Raw genomic sequence first — 20,605 nt, 5'->3', positions numbered from 1 at the left:
GTTCCCGTCGGCCCGCAGCTCATTCAAGCCCGCCAGGATCTTCTCGGCGTGAAACGGCTCGTAGAACTCCTGTGAGCGGACAGTTCCGGTACCTTCCTCTGCAGCGGACATCTCCGTCAAGTCTGTCAGCGTCCGCTAAGGGTCTAAAGGAGATATGCCATAAGTTTGTCACAACGCTGCTCAGGGAAGATCCTTACAGACTGTCACATCACCATGAAGACTAAAGATAACATAGTCCAAAGGTTTTGTTGGAGGTAAACTAAGTAAAAGAATGTGATGATTCTCAACAAACCAGCAGTACTTCATCATCATCATCATCATCGTCATCACAGCGTTTTTTTGCACACACTGAGGCGGGCGGCAATTACTTGTACTTGTACCCGAAAGAAACAGACGGATTGTTATAGACGAAGGAAATGGTGAAAACAACGTTGCGAGAATTCATTATAACATATTAGATATACATAGTATGGAGAGTGAGTGAGCCGCTGTACGGAGAGCTACGCTCGTCGTATTTTCCGAAGATCGTCCGATGATGAAAAAATTTCGTTTCTTATTTTACCAGTTCTGCATGTAACTTTACCATAAATAGTACACTCGTGCGTCGTCATGCTTTAATGATATGGCACCCCTATCATATGACTAATATGTTAGCGTTCTTCGTAATGATGTTGTGCAATCATTTTTATATCATGACAAACTGAAACTTGTTCCGATATATCTTAGGTTGTTTCGATAACCGCAGGAAATAATGTTACGCACAAGGTGAGAAAAAAAACCATAATTGTGTATGTATCACACTTTTGTCCCACAATGTTATGTAGCCTGGTCCGCTACAGTCAGTCAGCCTTTGTAGTGACTATCCCGGCCGGTCAGTTCTCCTACTAGACTTTTATTCCTAACTTAGCCAAATTCCCCTATTACTATTCTGGTAAAGACTAATCTAGCTAGTGCTTGAGGTTCAACATGCATGTATGACTTTAACAGCATAGTAGACTTTGTAAGTCTGAGTGACGATGACTCAACTGAAGGTCATGGGTCATTGACCTGATCGCGACCGGCCTGTTCCTCCTTACCTTATGGATAGACACTCTGTAACTGACAAAAAACAAGGTCAGCTGAAAACGTCATACCATGACGCCAATGCCACAGTTACATTCAGTCTCAGACAGCATCCACCCCTCCCCATCCGTCGCTGGTTTCGTAGGGTCGACTCATTTCTCGACCTTGAGTGCGCTTTGCCGCTGGAAAGTCTTTAACGTATTAAGACATGATCTTTGTGTTATTGTGACAGAGCAGTTATATCCATACGTCTATATGGCAAAACTTACGTTTGATGTGTTTTCATGTACACAGACTTGCTCCCTGACAGTCACTAGCAATAGTAGCTCTTGTGGCGCACTGACATTCCTGCCCCGCGCCCCAGAGTAACCTTACCATAGCGGGCAGGGAGACATTAATCGTTTGGATGTCATCTAGTCAAAACACAGTTTCATTTAAGAGAGGTACACTGAGTAGTCGTTTAAATCTAGTTATAAGATATACGAACGTATAATGCAAGTAGCATGATTTTGACATATATGTAAGGCCACAGCAAGTAAATTTTATGGATGACATCCTCTGCTGACCCCAAAACTATGAGATAGGGCGAAAAAACAAGATGAGTAAGACGCCTAAATTTTCAAAATAGACACCATAAATGTTGCGACAAAAATTGAAATGACCAAACATGGCATCACAGACAACAAACAAGGCATTCATTCCTGTAATCAAGTACACTGGTGTAGTAAAAGCGACACTTGTGTGTGTTAGACTGGTATTGAAATCTACACACAGTTTTTACCGATATCTGTGGAGATGTCGGGAGGGATCTAGAACGTATCTAGCGCGATTTTCCAAATGGCGTTATATGCTAATGAGCCTTCCCGAAGTCGGGAAGCATCTACACGCGCGCGAAGCAGTCGGGGACCCCTGCTAAGCTATCGGTAAGGTATCGTACGAATGGTCCGGACCTTTCGGGAGAAATTTTCCCTAGACGATGAAAAAAAGCTGTCGGTATCGGGAAAAACTGTGTGTAGATCGTGCCTTACTAAGTTAGCTGAGCTAGTCATGAGCTAGTCATTCCACTTTCCAACGAGTTTCACTTCTGGATACAGTCATGGCTACCTCACTAGTATCACTTCTACAAGCGCAACAACACAACATATTTGCCCATTTTGGTACGTCTTCAACATGTTGCCGATCCCCAAAGAAGCAACAGTTTCTTTTTTTTCTTTCTAAACTCATGCGAAAACTAATGTCACGCGGCACGCTGATGTCATCAATAAAATTGACTTACTTTGGCCTAGGTTGGAAAAAAATCAGTTCAACAGATTTTTTCTACATGTCATTACTGTTGTATGCAGATCGACATCCAGGTTTTTGCAAAAAATGTATATTTGGTGAAGGTGACAGGAACGCCATATTCATGTGACCTGGGTCAACAAGAATATTGAGTCATCAGGAAATGTTATAACCTGAATAACTTTGAACTGATACGTGCAAAGTATGTATTAATGGGAGAGGCAATTATAATTCATTTTGATTTCAGTAATTTTAACCATATCTACAATACACTACCTAAATGATAAATGATGGGGACCTCATATTTGTGACAAGTAGACCAGTACCAGTAGCTACAGGTACGAACCTGCACAAACTAAGACAATTATGTTTTGATGATAGGTGGGTAAATTATTGCATTAGTTTGACAAGATGAGCAGTTATATGCTGAGGTTTTCCACCTCTACACAAATGTTTATTTGTGCAGAAGTGGAAAAAAGAATTGCTGATATGATGTACAAGAAGGAGATGAGGCAGATATAAATGTACTGTAAATTTCTATATGAATTGAACATATTACAAATCTACAACAGCAGCAATTGACATTGACATACAAGTACTAGTAGTCATTGCAGCAGAAGAAAGTACATAGTGTACTTGTCAAGTCAAACAAATGTTGTCATGTTGATGGAGTGGCCATATAATATATTATTAAGATATTCAAAGTTTAACCAATGCTCATGTCAATGTTCAAAAAGGACAAACAATGGTCATAGATTCAAGGGTTCTTTTTGCTGATGTTGGTACAGTTAGTCTAGATTGTTATAACCTATGACAATCTATTAACTTAAAGAAGACTATATAATATTCCATTCAGAGTCAAATAACATTTTCTTGACCTACATTCAAATCTCAGATATGTTAAGACCTGATCTGGACAATATGACTAGTCGAAACTGCAACCATGGTGCAAATAGGTATTCTCCAAGCAGAGGTAGGGTCGGGGAGATTAAGTAATGGTCATGATTTTTACCGGCTTGTTCCCCTTGCCTCTGCCTCAAAATGGAAAGGATCAAGCCTTTTAAGTGTTATCACTCTAACAAAATACAGATGATTTTTAACTAGGTGCGAAGTCTGTGGTGGGAGTTTGGAATTCATACCTATGCGGCCGTGCAAATTTCCAGTCTGCAGACCAACGCATGTATAGAAATGCACATGCATATCTGTTCTGTTATCTGTTCTGCTCCATCATTTTCTCCATAACTGACAGAGTAATTCTGAAGCACCATTCAATGTTCTGATGTCTCTGAAAATATCTATTATCATGTGTAAAAAGTCGTTGCTCTCAAACTTGTGGAAAGGCAGTGACGGAGGCAGCATGGGGCCATCGCGGAACCAGTGTACCGGATGAGCGTATATAAACCCTGTGCAATGAAAACAATTTTTTGATTCTGCACAGGGCGGGGTACCAACACCATCTGTTGCATTCTGAGGCAGAGGTGAGGGGACTGAGCCTGTAAAAATCGGGTTTACGGAAAAGGCTGGCCTGTCTACCTGGGTTGTCTACCTGGGCTGTCTAACTGGGCTGGCTATCACGTCAGGCTACTTGGACCTACGAAAGCCCATTGGGACAAAAACTGTTTTAGCAGTAGGGGTTGCTTGTACTCAATGAAGAAGCTATGTGTAAAGCTATTGTGTGTGTTACATAACCCAAAGGTTCTGGGTTCAAATCAGTTGATATGCCACCGATCTTGTACCCTTGGGAAGGGCTATTAACACGACTTATCGGGCTGATTGGATTAGTCTTAATACTGGTGGCTAGTTGGTCCAAGGCGTCCAAGAGAGGTTCTTTAGTGGCTGTCAGGGTCCAGGCTTCTGCGCCATACATTAGGATCGACAATTGAATTGTGAGGAGCTTTAAAAAAGCGTTGCTAAAGTGCAAGGGTCTGGAACTGCTGCCATTCGGTGCTGCTTAGATGACCTCAATACGACAGCAATTACCCCAGGTGTGGCCATAGGACTTAAGATACGCCAAAAAGTAGTTACTCAAGCAACTGGATATGGTTTTGAAACGGTCAGACGTTTCGGATGGAATCCACTATCCTTCGTCAGTGACACATAGGACTTAAGGTTTTGAACCACTTACATTGGGGAGTAAAGGCCCCTAGTCTTTTCCGTAAGTGTGGTGTGTTCTTTGCCCTATCTGAGGGAGGGCCCTTACCGAAGCTAGGTACTCTTTTGTCTACCCGAGTGAAGGGATTAAAGTCGTGTTAAGAGCCCTTCCCAAACGCATAAGATCGGTGGCATATCAACTGATTCGAACCTAGAGCCTCTGGGTTATGTAACATACACAGCTCCTTCAAACACAGCTGCTTCACACACAGCCCGTTCACACACTGCCACTTCACACAGCTCTTTCTCATAATAACACACAGATCCTTCAGACACAGCTTCTTCGCTGAGCACAAACAACCCCTACTGCTAAAACAGCTTTTGTCCCAATGGGCTTTCGTAGGTCCAAGTAGCCTGACGTGATAGCCAGCCCAGGTAGACAGCCCAGGTAGACAGCCCAGCCTTTTTCGTAAACCCGTAAAAATCTGGCCACTATTATCTCATTGACCCAACCTCTGCTTGGAGAATAGCAAAGTGGTTGAAATTTGATTCTTTGTTGTTCAACCAAGAGTCGTTCAGTTTCAACTGTACTTCTTTCCCTTAAGATTGCAATCATGCAACAGTCGCACATCCTCAGTTGACCACTCAGCCATCAGATCAGAAGTAGAGCAGTGGAGCAATAGCAATGGTAGCCTGATTACCAAACCCCAGCCCGATCTCAAGTATCTATCGTATCCAGGCTATAGCAATGGTGGGTTGCATTTTAGGGGTACAACTGTATACTTAGCGCAAAATGCATTTATTTTGCATGCTGACCCTGTGACCCATGACCGGAAAAATTGAATTATGCTGCATTTGCATTCAGACCTGTGGGCAAACTGATTTGAATCGGTTTAACCGAAAAACGTTAACCAGTGTAAAATGCCATTTGGCCCATTCAAATTCACAATAAACTAGCTTAAATCAGCCACGAAAGCGGTCTGCAAATGCCAATCTAACTACTATATAATATGTAAGCAATCGCTTCTCTAGCTTGTATTAAACCAAGAAAATTGAAGAATGTTGCTGGAAACTATAAAAAAGCTGCTCAACTCAAGATGTTGGGGGAGGGGGAGGTAAAAAGTTGTTCGACTTCCAGTTACAACTTAAGCTAGGAGAAATACCCAGTATCTTCTGTATTATCCTGACTACAGTTGTGTATAACTTGGCACCAATGCAATCCTACAGCCAAACAGTAAAAGAGGGCAGAGCAGTTCGCAACACCAAGTTCAGTGGCAAATCACAAAGGACGTCCGCCATGTCTGAAGTGCCCGGATGTATATCCCAAGATTCCACAGCTAATCTTTATGACGTCATTGACTTCGTTGAAATTTTTGCTCCCCGAACGCTTCCGGAGCCTTCCGAAGGACTTCCGGAAGTGTTCGGGATTCTTCGGAGGACAAACCCACACCGCTGATTGGTCAACGAAGGCCGAAGGGGCGGGCTGCGCACATGTCATCACGAGCTGACAGCAAGTGGCAACGAGAAACTTGCTCCAAACAGCGGGACAACGTTCGTCTTTCCTGTGCGATTTGCGACCAATTTAAGATCGGATAGGATCTTTTCTGCCGTCGAAAGATCCCTAAGATCTTTAGCGACAACATTTTGTGGTGTTCTATGTTGTATGGCCGAGATTTGTGGCAAAATCTCGCCCAGAATTCCCGGGTGCTGTATCCTAAAGGGTTGATTGATTTTTCCGGACCCCTCCACATATGATGTAAGCTGGAATATCAGTACGATCCTCTTTGATCTATTTGATCCCCTCCGTAAACCCTAACCTTGAACAAGGACGATATTATGAGCGGAAGACCACGGACAACATCCTTCGCCGAGGGTAACAAGCCAGGGCACCAAGCACCATCCTTCGGAGGGGTGAAAGTCAGCCGTAAGTAGTCTGTCCTCCATGTTCCCTCCCATCCCTCTGGATCAACTGCCATATTTGATCATTTTTGTCGCCCTCCCCTCTCGATCTTTTCACGCCCATGTCTCACAACCTACCCCTGGTGTTTTGCCCAGGGGATAAAGATGGCAGCAAGGTGACTACTGTCGTAGCAACTCCTGGTGCAGGGCCCGATCGGCCACAGGAAGTGGCCTACACGGACACCAAAGTGATCGGCAATGGGTCGTTTGGGGTGGTGTACCAGGCCCGCCTCTGCGACACAGGCGAACTCGTGGCCATCAAAAAGGTGTTGCAGGACAAGAGATTCAAGGTAACGATCTGATCAACCTTACTGTACACCCACGTTTTGTTTCTGAACACCAATCATCACTCGGTTTCTCATGGTCAGTCATGGGCTGTATCTTCCTGGCCCTATTTGTGTATTCACTATGCTAACCAGATCAATTATTTAGTAAATTATGCTGGCAAGGTGATGTTGCATCTGAACATGTTTTTTTTAAAACTGCAACTCGATTAGTGCACGATAAATGTAGATTATGAGAAAAATGGCCAAGGACATTCATCACAGTTTTGATGATTTTTTAAATAGAAGTAAAATCGGATGTGGTTTCTAGAATCATAAGAAAGAATGTCCATTTTAGATTTTTGGTGTAAGTATTAGATAGTATCATGATCTTCCAAATGAACATTACATCTCAAATCCCCAAATTTTCAACAGGCACTTATAACTTATTAACATGTCCATTGACTGACCATTTCCCACCTGGATTTATGTGGCATAAATTGTTTTCCCAAGAGACATGATACACACAGACAACTTTCTCCTCTTCTTTGTGAAGCTAATTTAATTATATTATTTGGCTTGATATTTCACGTCTAAGCATACTAGTGATTAAGAAGCCCTGACTGTATTTGATGATTATATAGTAGTAATCATTGTAATGGCACATTTTTGAACACCTTGATTTGGTGTGGATAACTCTAATGTACAGTACTACACTAGTAGTAGTTTTAGCTACATGTTCATTTTTATGCTGACATAAAGTGCCAAGTTGGTGGTACATCTTGGTGCATTTAGTTCTTATTTACTTGTGGTTTGATTTGCTGCAAATGTACTGAAATATGTTGGTAAATAACAGGAAATGCAAAGACAATTTCTTTGATTCAAATAGTACTGCCCCACAGCTTATTTGTACAGGCACAATCCACTTTTATGTACCTTTAGAATTCCTTTTCAAAAAGATAACTCAACCATACCTTTATGTGCCATGAATAAAAAAGATTAAGCAATGGTTAAAAAAGATAAGCATAGCTTTTTGTGTAAATGGATGAAAAATATTACTTGCAATGGATAATAAAGATATGTCAATGGATTTGTAACTATACCCTTCAATCGGAGTAATCCATTAAGCATTATGGTCTCTAGCACTTTGTAAAAGTATACTATATGTGCCTTGTAGGGACTGTTCAGGCCCTATGTAAAACCATGAGTATATTTTAAGTGTTCTCATGTGTCCTTGTTCATCCATTGGCCAAATCCCCATTCAAGAAGCTACCAATCCAGTGACCTTGTATGATTTAGAACAATCTGTTAACTCAACATGCCCATTGGGAAGTCTGGTAAAAAGTATTACACATGTTCATTTCAAGCACAGACAATAGCATTTCCTTAGGATGAAACCATCTTGATTTTAAGTGTGACACAAAAATCTTGAAGGAAAGAGTGCCTGTTCTGCATGACCTGCTTGGGTTGACCATGGAAATTCTGCATCTTAATTTCTTGTGTTGTTAACAATTGTGCTGTAAAGCTACACAAATTGTCAAAAAAACAAAATGTCAAGATTCTTTGGACTTTGTCAGTACTTGGTCTGGGGGTTACTGTTATACTCAATTGGGTTTCAGTCCCTATGTTTTATAATGAAATTACTTCAAACAAAAGATAAGAAACGTCTTGTGCAGGAAAGTTTCTTTTTCCTATTACACATTTTTCCTAACATGAAGTTCACAATCTACATGGTACGGACTATGGTTTTGTTCCTATGGAATCAAACAACAACAGAATCTTTACTGTCCTTAGATGCCTTGCAGGCCTCAAACTTAACTTTTTCCCCTACTGTCCCGCATTGTCCCAAAAATAAATTTCAACTGTCCCGAAGTGAGGATGGACTGTCCCAACCCTATTTTCAGAAATTATGTATTACAACAACTGTAAGTCAGAGTACGCACGCCTGACAACCGTGGGGCAGGCTTTTAGCTAGGAATTTTTTTAGGGTGTACATCTGTAATGTGTTGTACTCTCCGCACTGCGCGGCGGAGCCGAGCGCCGAAGGCGCGAGCATTGTAGGGGGGTCCGGGGGTATCTTCCCCTGGAAAATTTTGAAATTTAAAGCCTCTGAAATGCTATTTCCTGCATTTTGAAGTAGAATATAGCCAAATTTTTGTCTTTGCTGCAACACTTTTGTCCTCAGAATGGGAGGTATGTGTTCTTGATTTGAGGTGGGTATGGCTTAAAGAATACATGAGGTAATTTTCAAGTAATATAACACTAATTCCTTACAATATAATGTTTCATGAGTTAATACATACAATCAGGGAGAGTAAATTAACCTTACTGCTAAAGGTGAAACTTGACTGTTACATATACAGGGCTCCAGACTAACTTTTTGCCCTAGGAGCGTGGCGCTCCTAACTCTTAAAACTTAGGAGCGCCAGCAAAAAGTTAGGAGCACAAGCTAACGTCTTAAGCCATACAAAGTATTACTCCTATAAATCAATGTTTTAAACCTGGAATTAAGTATTTGCATAGATTATAACAGAAAAAGCATTGATCCTGTACAAAATGCTTGTTTGAACCTTTATTCATGAATGCTCAAATCAGCCGGCGTGTTGCTTGATTTTTCTAATCGCGGATTAGTTCTGCAGCCATTACTACATACATTGTATAAACCCACGTTTAGGTTCAGGTCCAGATAAGAATCCGGAGTTTACTTTTAGGTTCAGGTCCAGACCTAATGAGTCCGGACCTTAATCCATGGCATTGAATATTAGGGGTGTTACCCAGTAAGGCAGTAACCAAACAAGAAACAAGAAAATACATGAGATCATTTTCAAGTAATATAACACTGATTTCTTACAATATAATATTTCATGAGTTAATACATACAATCAGGGAAAGTAAATTTACCTTACTGCCAAAGGTTAAACTTGACTGCTGTTACATATACAACAACAACAAACTAAAGAAGTCTACAAGAAAATCTGCAAACCAACAGAGGAGAAAGTGTAGCCAGGACTGTCAGGTACATCTTGTATTTCTTTTGTGTATCTACTTTGTTAAGAATATAGCTGAAAATAGGTGCACTAAAAATTAGAGGTTTACTTGTAGCCTGTAACATCAGTGTTAACTTATATAGAAAAATCTGTGTACAAACAGTTCATTATTTCAGTTGAAAAAATATAGCAAAAAAGATGTGTTCGAAGGGCAAATTAAGCGAACTTTTTCCAACAAACAACATCCATTTATCAGTCTTTTGAAAATAAAGACTACAACAAAAGTAATATCTCAAGGAACCGTGAAAAAATCGCGACCTCCGTTCAACATTTTCTACGAATTCAGTGCCGACACCGAACCGCCCCCCTCCCCAGTTTGTCATCGTTATTAGCTGTTGTTTTTCCCGCATTCCACCGACAAAAAAACTCCAAAACAATCCTATACATGTACTTATCACCAAGGACTTTAGGCATTCGATGAGTTTTCGTCAAAGTTACACGCTTTCGAAGCTTTCCTGCGTGATTTTTCCCGCGAAAACAGCGGGGATATCAGATATTCCACCAATAATGGCGGCCGGGCGAGCTACGTCACGCCGAAATGGCCAATGGGGTGCGACTCTCGCGATTCGCGAGATGTGAGTTACTGCGAGACTTGCGCGAGATTTGAATTAGAATCAAAATGGCGGCTCGGTGAAAGGCGGAATCGGCAAATTTTGAACTTTGAGCGAAGTTTTCGGGGGAAAATAAGGGCGTACCAAAGGCGTACATCCAAAAAACAGGGCGTACATTTTGTGCTTTTTTTAGCAAAGGCCGTACATTGTACGCCCGTACGGATGGCTAGCTAAAAGCCTGCCTGAACCGAAACGTTTTTGCAAGTCCAGAACCGGTCCGGCGTACCGGCAAGCTTTATGTTTTGCTCATTTTTTATTGGCGCGCCGTGCGACCATCATTTCAAAAATAGGCGCATTATTAAAATTACGGTCGCGATGCGACCAAATCTAGTCGCAGTCACGAGCCCTGATATATAACAACAGCAAGCTAAAGAAGTCTACAAGAAAATCTGCAAACCAACAGAGGAGAAAGTGTAGCCAGGACTGCCAGGTACATCATATATTTCTTTTGTGTATCTACTCTGTTAAGAACATAGCTGAAAATAAATGCACTGAAAAGTTACTTGTAGCCTGTAACATCAGCGTTTTAACTTTACACAGTACAGAAAAATGTGTACAAACATTTAATTCATTGAAAGCAGAAAAGATGTGTTCCAAGGGCAAATTAAGCGAAATTTTCTCAACAAACAACATCCATTTATCAACATTTTAAAGATAAAGACTGCAACAAAAGTAATATCTCAAGTTACCGTGAAAAAATCGCGACCTCCGTTCAACATTTTCTACGAATTCAGTGTTTCGTCACATTAGCTGTTGTTTTTCCCACATTCCACCGACAAACAAGCAAAAAAAACCTCCAAAACAATCCTATACATGTACTTATCACCAATGACTTCAGGCATTCGACGAGTTTTCGTAAACAAATCAAAGTTTTTACGCTTTCCTGCGTGATTTTTCCCGCGAAAACAGCGGGGATATCAGGTATTCCACCAATAATGGAGCCCGGGCGCGCTACGTCACGCCGAAATGGCCAATGGGGTGCGACTCTCGCGATTCGCGAGATGTGAGTGAGTGCGAGGTTGCGCGAGACTTGAGGTAGAATCACCCAAAATGGCGGCTCGGTGCGGCCGGAATCGGCGTATTTTGAACTTTGAGCGAAGTTTCCGGGGGAAAATAAGGGCGTACCAAAGGCGTATATCCAAAAAACAGGGCGTACATTTTGCGATTTTCTTAGCGAAGGCCGTACATTGTACGGCTGTACGCATTGCTAGCTAAAAGCCTGCCGCGGGGAGATCATGATGTTGGTTCGTTGATTATTTTCCTATTGTCCCAAAAGTGTCCCAAAAAGATTTTTCAGTTGTCCCAGCCTAAATTTTAGTGGCCCTGGGACATCGGGACATAGTTAACTTCGAGCCCTGCCTTGTATTTCTTGGAAAACAAGAAGAAAATTACTGTTATTGTAAAACAGCAAAGAGACCCACTGGGCAACGTTAACTGACCGAAAACTATACCTGAAGTTGTGTTATAACATGTTGTTTGTTTTAAACATATTTGAGAGACTGCAGCAAACTGAGGCAGGATCTCCCCAGAAATTTTTAGTATAGCGGCATTGTAGCATGAATTTTAGCATAATAATCCAGATATTTGGGAAAAATGCTCTGAATTTAAAAAGCAGTATAGTGGTTCTGAGCTAGCAGTTAAGTGGTGCAGCACCTTTCTTCCATGGTTTGGGGAGAACCGTGTAAACATAGTAATGTAAGAAGTAACTTGATGTACACTGTTGAAGTAGGTTTTTGTTGTGCATGGCTTGTATCTGTTTGATGAGATTGATGTGCAAATATTGTTGCCAGTATCGTTAGGACATCAAAGCCACAAAACATAAAATGGCTCTGAGATGCCAAAGTCAACAGGTAGTCCAAATTCATGATGAAACAAGAAACAAGAAAATGATGTGATTTTATTTTAACTGTCTACTTTTGACACAATAGTAAAAATTTCCATCTCTGTAGCTAGTTCAACAATGCAGTATTTTTTATCAAGTCAGCCCTTTAAAATATTCTTCAATTTTGTGTCATGTTTTGCTTATGGTGTAGTTATGTTATATGATATGTAGTATATTTTCTGTAATGTTTTAGTGTAGTTGCATGTCTAGCTACTGGCTCATGCAACTTGCAAGTCAAGAGTTCAGAAATCTAACCTGACTCACTCAGGTAATGGTCATGGTCCATCTTCATGCTCCCGTTATCTTCCATTCACCAGTGCTAATTGTAGATTTATGTGTTGATCAGTACATATGGAAATGCTCATTTTTGATGATGTGTGTTACCAGTATCGCTTTTTGAATATTTCCCTAGCATCTTTTGCCATAGGGCTGTTTTAGTTTTACGTCGTATTTTACCCAGCATACTGGTTTACACATGGTAGGGATATGTTGATTTACCCATTACTACCATAGCTGAAATGAACAGCAAATAACAGCCCATTGATCTGTATGATTATGATTGATGGTATTATCCTAGTCAAGAGTTCAGAAATCTAACCTGACTCACTCAGGTAATGGTCATGGTCCATCTTCATGCTCCCGTTATCTTCCATTCACCAGTGCTAATTGTAGATTTATGTGTTGATCAGTACATATGGAAATGCTCATTTTTGATGATGTGTGTTACCAGTATCGCTTTTTGAATATTTCCCTAGCATCTTTTGCCATAGGGCTGTTTTAGTTTTACGTCGTATTTTACCCAGCATACTGGTTTACACATGGTAGGGATATGTTGATTTACCCATTACTACCATAGCTGAAATGAACAGCAAATAACAGCCCATTGATCTGTATGATTATGATTGATGGTATTATCCTATCTTTCCTGGATCTTAAGAAAAGTCTCCATATGTCTATGCCATATATTATGAGAATGATGATGTGATCTACTTTATAAGCATTTTATGTTGAATATCATTGTGATACTGTACATACCATGTAACAAATGTGGCAGCCAAAAGAAGTTAAATGGTTGGATAAAACTGTTGTTACTGTTATGGTGGCTAACATCTTGTATGTTTTTGGTGATAACCTTGGGTGAGAGCCTTTCTGTACTTGCACAAGTATTGATTGTTCAGAACGTGCAGTAGGACTGCATAAGGTGCAATCAACAAATAGAAAGTAGCCAGGAACAGTGTTATTCACAGGACATTCTACATTCAGTGTACAAGAAAATGAACTGATAGTTTGGTTTGAAAGTGCCCCAAATATTGATGTTTTTTCCTGACGGAAATACTAGAAACTCACACAACCTGGCTCCATACTGACTTCGATGTGTTCTGCAACGTGTAGGTCGATTGCAAACAACTAAGCAAACAACCACGGCTTTAATGTAGAATCAATAGAATTGGAAATGTCCTTCCTCATTGTGTAGGTCATGTGCAAGACTGTTAGGATCAGGTAATGAGGGAGGGGTGTTCTGGAGGTTGGAAGGTTGCCAGGGGCAGACATTTAGAGCCATGGCTGTTCCCATCCTAGCCAATCAGGGAAGCTGATTTGATGAAAGTCACCTGTTCCAAAGTAACTTATGACCAGAGATCTGGGATACAATGTTACTTGTTTTTTTTTTCAAGAAGATAAACACTCCATTGATCAGTGTACAAAATACTTTTCTGAGCCAGGTTGCACAGTGTGCAACCTGGGGCAAAAACTAGGTTGCACAACTGAATTTCAAGTTGCACCGCCTAGTACAATTCACTAATTTCTGAAAAAAAAGGTACAATAGAATACATACATGTTTGGCTGATATGAAACGGAGCTGCCTCGTCCATTTATTTCTTCCAAGTAAATTGACAACAAAATCGAGTTCTGAGGCTCAAAATCTAAGTTGCACCCTGTGCAACCTGAGTTTAGAAGTAAGTTGCACCAAGCAAAAAGTGGTTGCAATGTGCAAGTGGGTATTTTGCACACTGATTGATTCTGAATTCCTGAAGAATTGCTTGTTGCATGTTTAATACAAATAAACATAAGTTAATGCTGTATTTGATTATTTATTTTCACTACCATTCAAATGATTTGATATGCTTATATGGTCAGCATAATTTGGTTGACTATGACATCTTATGTATAAACATGTAGCTGCCAAGCAAACTTGTTATGCAATTTAAGGGATTGAACAAAAACACATTATCTGCAATCAAATGCACTAACTTAGTAAGCAATCATTATCTTTATGTACTTTGAAACTACTAGTCAACTAAGCAGCCGACCAATTACATGGATATGGAAATCCAGGTAATTAGTCGAAAGATTGTTGATGTAGGTCCAGTCATGCTTCCAAGTAGAAATTTTACAGATGCCACTTCATTTTTCTTGTGGGAAGTTTTATATATAGTAATACTATGATATCTGAACCATTTAAAAATGGTGAAACATATTTCCTAAAAGTTTCAGTAAAATCTTTCTTTTGTTAGTTTATTTAAAAGCTTTGGACAGTCTAGCCCAGGGTTTTTTTAACCACAGGATTACAATTTGACAACAATTTGACACACGGATGAACGCCATGGTTGAATGTCCATCTGTACAGCAAGCCTATACTACCACAGGCAGTAACTAATTGTAAGCTGCTTGGAAGATGTGTGCCATGGGTGAATTTAGTTAAATTTTGATGACTTAAATTAGTTAAGACATGGTTAAGAATACTAGTACAAGATTGGCATTGTTCATGTATTTTTCTGGTGAATTAGTTGTTTTTGATGGAAATTGCTAATTCGTTGATCACTATGTGCCGGGCTTGATTGGAGCCTTGCATATTTTAATTGCTTGCCTATCGAAGATTGCTAAAATCCATCTGTACCAATTTTCATGGTATTGAAAGTCAGAAATTTGGTACATGTATATTGCTTAATGTTAAATACTCGACTCACATATGCATGGAACTTCCGTTGTGGGGAGGCATCTGGCTGGGATATGAAAATCATAATTTGAGGAGATGTGGACCGACTGCTGTTTTTATTTTCTTCATGTTTGGACTCAGTCAATTAGCAGGAATCCTGCTGTTCCCATCTTCACCAAAGGAATAGTGTTTGGGAGATCTAAACTGTGAGGGATGGGCCTTCTGAAGGTTATCTGGCCATCAGGATCAACCCTTTCATTTCCTGTCAGACTGAAGTTTTTTTGTTCCTCTCCCTCTACAGAACCGGGAATTACAGATCATGCGGAAACTGGAACACATCAACATCGTGCGGCTTAGATACTTCTTCTACTCCAGCGGAGAAAAGGTTTGTATTTCTGTGTACTTGCATGGAGAATGTCAGAACCACAGTGCAAATGGCAAAAGCTTGCTGCTATGGCAGGTGTTGTTTCTGCCTACAAGTGCCCAGCATTGACAACTATCACACTGGATGTATGTACAAATTATGTGCATGGAAGTCGTTCCCTGCCGTCAGCTTCTGAAAATATTTCTGTCATTTCTGTCGAGTGGCACCTGGGAAGTATTTCTCGCATCTATTGGCAGTGAAATGAATAAAAAGCACTGCTTGACAGACTGTTAATGAGATCAGAAGTGACATTTAACAGCTCATATCATGGAGACCATCTTGTGATATGTTCCTCTGAAATCTGTAATTGCAGATTTTTGCCATGTGCATTGTGTATCTGTGCTGTATGTGTAAATGTGTCGCTCTAGGCTTAACCTTAACGTCAATATCAATAGCCAGGCTGATGTAGCTGCATAACCCTTTCTCTAGTTCCTTTTCTCTTTTGTCTGTGCTGACTTTCCACTTACATTTTTCACCACTATACCAAGCTAGATTGCTGTAGGTTGCCTTTTGTAACTGGCACTTCTGAACCAAAGTCTGATTCACAATTGTGCTCCAAAAGTCAGTCAGTAGTTTTCTACCAGTATATTTTGCAAAAATCTGTCTGGTCTTATGAAAAGATAGGAATCTGTGTACTACATGTATGTAACTGAATGTAACATGTCCAGCCATGCTTAACTTGAAATTTGTAATATTGAAAGTTTATTTCAATGCATTTTGCCTCTGGGAAGTTTCAAGCAGATTGTAAGTTGTATAGATAGTAGGTGTGGTTGTTCCAGAATATGATATGGGAATGACAAGATGGCTTTGAAACGTATTTTCCATTTTCCATTCAATTTTTTATTTCTGTTTTTTTAAAAGGTACCCATCACCATTTTGATTTTTAATGCTGTCTTGCTCCTGAAGATTAAGTCTGGAACTACTCTTAAGCTTGACTCACATTTTATAAAAACAAAGACATCTGTCTTTCCAAGCCAATTAGCAACTCCAAATGATAGACTTTGTGTTCAGAAAAGCTCTTGGTGCACATGGCAACCTATGCTTGTTCCACTCACACTTGGTATGGTACTCCCATGCGTTTTGTTTTCTTTCAGTTGTCCTGTCTGAGAAGGGTAAGTCTAATTTAATAGATTTTGTTGGCTCATGATTTATAAGCATCTCAGCTTTATCCAAACAGTCTCACCTCAGGAACTGGTATGGAACCTGCCAAGTTGGACAGGGAGACTGGATGGATTTAGTAAAATTCTAACAATTGTTTAGTGAATAAGATTAACAAATGGCAGGCCAAAATTCTGTTCCCATCCCCTTTCCTTGTACACACACATGTATCTTTCCAGTTTTTACTCTTTCATTCCATCATTCTTTTCCTCCCCCATTTGTTTCATTTCTAACCCTTTCAGCCTACTATCCTTCAATTTATTCCCTCCTCAAAACATCTAAGAAGAAAGGTAAAATATACCTCAGGTAGAGCTTATTCTGTAAATGGCACACTATGGTGGATTTGTTATTAACTGTTGAAGCCTTGCCTGTGGATGGTAGACATAACATAACATTTCAGTTCATCCACCTTGAACATGGTAGTGTAATCCTTGTATCTTCAAACAGACCACAATGATTTGATGGGTATCAAACAAAACCTTTTAACCTTTTTTCTGCAATGAGGAATCATTTACTCACCACTAGAAGTCCAGAGATACAAACCTGCCATGTTAGGTATGATTACGACCCTCCTCATGCCTGACCAGGTATTTCCCAGGTTCCATCCCCTACATGTGTGAATCTGAACTGTGTTTGCAGGTGACTGTTGCTGTCAGCACCTGTAGCTCACCTGTACCAGTGTTGCATAGATATCCTGCTACCTGTAACATCTTGTAGAACCCCCCCACCCCAAATACAATGTACAGTTCAGATTCTGTAGACATGAATCCAGCATATATTTTGAAATACTTTTTTGTCTTTTGAGTATTTTGTTCGAGAAGGTCAAGATTTCATATGATATGATATGATACAAATATGATATAGACAGAAATTTCGGGTATGACTGCATTTAATTAAAACATTTCCTAATAAAAATGCCTAGGCAGATGGAAACCTATTAGAATCACTATTGTGACGCATTACCATTGTTCTATTACTTATAACATTCCTACAGCAGATATTGAACTAAGACTGAAATAATGAAGGAATTGTTTTAAGATTGTCCATCTCTTTATTTGACAGCTTGTGCATATTCTGGGACAGCTTTATCCTGTACAAACATTTGAACTGTAATATGATGAATGGGAGGCTAATGAAAATCTAGGTCTGAGGATTAGTGATGCCCATTTGGATAGCCCTATGTAGATCACCTCAAGAAGCGACTAGATGCTGGTTAAGGAAAAAACAACACTTTTTCAACATGCTGTACAATGAAGGAAATAGGAACATTAATCTCGGGAAACAACTTAACGAGAGATTTGGGAGCAGGCCTTGTGCCAAATGTTTGTGTTTGTTGCAGTAGATCCCACTTAGTCAGGGATCCAGCAGAACAATACAGGTCTATTCTTGGGCACAGGTTTTGTGGTTACTGTTAAGCCTGATATTACAAAGACACCACAGTGGTATGTCCCTCACAGGCCATGTTGGGAATGTTCAAACATGGGAGTAAGTAGGAGGGGACTTGACTCATGATTGATTTTAATGTCCTTAATAAATGTATAACTGGAGGCACTGACTCCTGATTGGGCATGCAGATAAACTGAATCATGCTACCTGCTACATGTAAACCTCCAAGTAAGCTGAAGGTCCCGGCCCCTGAAGTGATGACGTACCAGTTCCTTTACCTTAAAGACAGGATGACAGGGCTCGAAATACCCAGTGCATATTCAGGTTAGTGCAGGTAAAATTGGAGCTGTGCAGGTATTTTTGGTGTCTACCTGCACTGGTCCATGTACTGGGTTTTATACATAAATGTCCTATGATGTAGGTCACCGGGTGTATGTCGACTATTATTAGCTGCATTCACTGTTACCTCCTAAAGTATAAAAGAAAAGATAGCAATTGTTCCTCAACAGTTTAAGTATGATCCATTCTTCCTTATCTTCAGAGTAGTGCAGGTAAAATTTGTCTGGTGCAGGTAATACAGGAGAAAGGATTTCAAGCCCTGGGATGAGGTTGTAAATTCTCCTCTTCTGTAACCATGAAATGTTGGCACAGCGCAGGTAGTCCGGAAATGCAGCTTGGTTGCTGGCCGGGTTCCCACGAGTCACATGACCATGAGTGGACGTGTAATTCACTTACTGAGTGGATTTGCGTCTGAGCCGTGTGACTGATCAATAAATGCGTTGAAATTTCGGTGCAAAGAAGGAAAATTATCTGAAGATGTTACACCAGACTGCTCTTTGTGAAATATAGATGCATTCAAATACTGAACCTCTCAGGATTAATTTGCTTTGAACTGCCTTATTGCGTATTGTATAATTTCTTCACATTAATGCAATTTATTAATGCAGGTAAAAAGGCATTACTGTATTTCCTCAAGTATGCACCTTTCAAACTCTTTCAAATTTAAAAGGTTCTGCAAGTTATTATATGTAAAGTCGGGTTGCTTACTTTATTTCATTGCATCAATTGATTTAACCAAGTACATTGTATAGAATTCCTTGCTTTTATTTTCTGGTTCAAGATGTGTTCACATTGGTTATGTTTCGTTTCAGTCCCATAGCCCCCAAATGCGAAATTTGATTGGGGTGTATACTTCAGTCCTGAAAATATGGTAGCTTTCTATTTGAAACGGCAAAAAAAAACATAGAGCAATTGACAGGTTTGTATTTATTGTTTCACCTGAAATATATACATGTTTGTAATAGGAACCATACAGAGAGTTATAAGAATTTGATCCATTAAAAAAAACATTTACATGTGCAGATTGAAATTTCTGTTTCTAAAAATACTAGTACTGTTTGTTTGGGTGGTATTGAGCACACATGCCATTCAGGTTATGTACTTTTAGCTTTATTGTGTGTAACTGGATCACTTTTGTGCAAAACAAACCAACTATCCCCTCCAGAATGGCAGAAATGGTATATGTGGATAAACAGCCTGTTTCATTCAACAGCTGTTCACTGGATAGGTCACAGGTCAAAGGTTTGCAGGGGTCACTGTAGATTATACCCTGTTATGATCATCTGTACAAGTATACATAAAGCTTCTGTTATGAGTGACGAATTTGGCAGATTTGGGGACCAGAAATTCTGCATTCTTTATTAGTACTGGACGTGAGACTACAGGCACATGCATATAGGAACAGACGTCTAGTACAAAAAAGGATGTGACCACCTTGATGCTGTCATCCTTTTGCCATTTGTAGCATTTTCGTTTTTCTCTCTAAGGGTTCAAAATTTCCAGAGCATCTTCACAGACGTCATACACTGACGCTTGGGAAAGTGAATTACCAGGGTTTTAGTCATGCAAATTTTCCAGACATCAGTTTGTGATATGGAATAGATTAGACATGATCTTAATATTTCATATGATGTAATTAATGGTTTCGTTTAAGCAGCAAGTCAGATGAAATTTGGTAGTCTTAATTCCATAGTTGAAGTAATCATAGGCAGAAATTGTAACATGATGTTATTCAAAGAATACTGATTAAGGCTTAAGAATTGTTATAAGATTGATGTACTCATTATTTTGGATCGGTATATACATTCACCCCGAGGGACTTAAATTACTTTTTGTGACAGGAAATTACTCCTATCATTGCAGCAGCGGGTAGCCATGTACCTATTGTTATGTTAGATATTAGAAAAATCCAAATGTTGGAAGAGTTCAGATAACCAATTAAAATATAGGTTTTAGAATTGCAAGCTGCCAGGTTCGATTGGAAAAGATATTGTGTAAGGGAAATTGGTTAAAACAAGATGACTTCTCCTGTCCACCTTTTGCAAATGTTCTGTCCTCACTTTCTTCTGTCGCTGTTACTAACAGATATTGGTCAGATTGTTGTAGTTTTGCTTTGATTTGGGTATTAACATTGATTTCTGTTGTGTTGAATTAACAATTGTGTTGA

At 39.8% G+C, this 20,605-nt stretch overlaps 2 protein-coding genes across 10 annotated transcripts in view; one reads left to right on the top strand and one right to left on the bottom strand.

Moving 5' to 3' along the window:
• LOC118407868 (kelch-like protein 24) overlaps window positions 1-1,286 on the bottom strand; it is a 3,798-nt gene extending 2,512 nt beyond the window's left edge. Inside the window, exons 1-2 of the mRNA XM_035808790.1 lie at window positions 293-1,286; window positions 1-143 (exon numbers count right to left, since the gene is read on the bottom strand). Of these exons, the coding sequence (XP_035664683.1) occupies window positions 1-111 (111 nt within the window). The 5' untranslated portion in view covers window positions 112-143; window positions 293-1,286. The remainder of the gene's footprint in view (window positions 144-292) is intronic.
• Window positions 1,287-5,804: 4,518 nt separating this feature from the next.
• LOC118415612 (glycogen synthase kinase-3 beta-like) overlaps window positions 5,805-20,605 on the top strand; it is a 32,352-nt gene continuing 17,551 nt past the window's right edge. The window contains exons 1-4 of one of the 9 annotated variants that reach the window (XM_035820322.1): window positions 5,805-6,358; window positions 6,490-6,683; window positions 15,433-15,516; window positions 16,650-16,667. In XM_035820322.1, coding sequence (XP_035676215.1) covers window positions 6,271-6,358; window positions 6,490-6,683; window positions 15,433-15,516; window positions 16,650-16,667 — 384 coding nt within the window. In that variant the 5' untranslated portion in view covers window positions 5,805-6,270. The remainder of the gene's footprint in view (window positions 6,359-6,489; window positions 6,684-15,432; window positions 15,517-16,649; window positions 16,668-20,605) is intronic. The other 8 variants (XM_035820351.1, XM_035820329.1, XM_035820370.1 and 5 more) reach the window with 8 other exon arrangements.

Source organism: Branchiostoma floridae, chromosome 1, assembly GCF_000003815.2.
Source record: "Branchiostoma floridae strain S238N-H82 chromosome 1, Bfl_VNyyK, whole genome shotgun sequence".
Taxonomy (NCBI): Eukaryota; Metazoa; Chordata; class Leptocardii; order Amphioxiformes; family Branchiostomatidae; genus Branchiostoma; species Branchiostoma floridae.
Note: the sequence above shows the minus strand (reverse complement) of the source record. Positions and strands in the feature narration are given on the sequence as shown.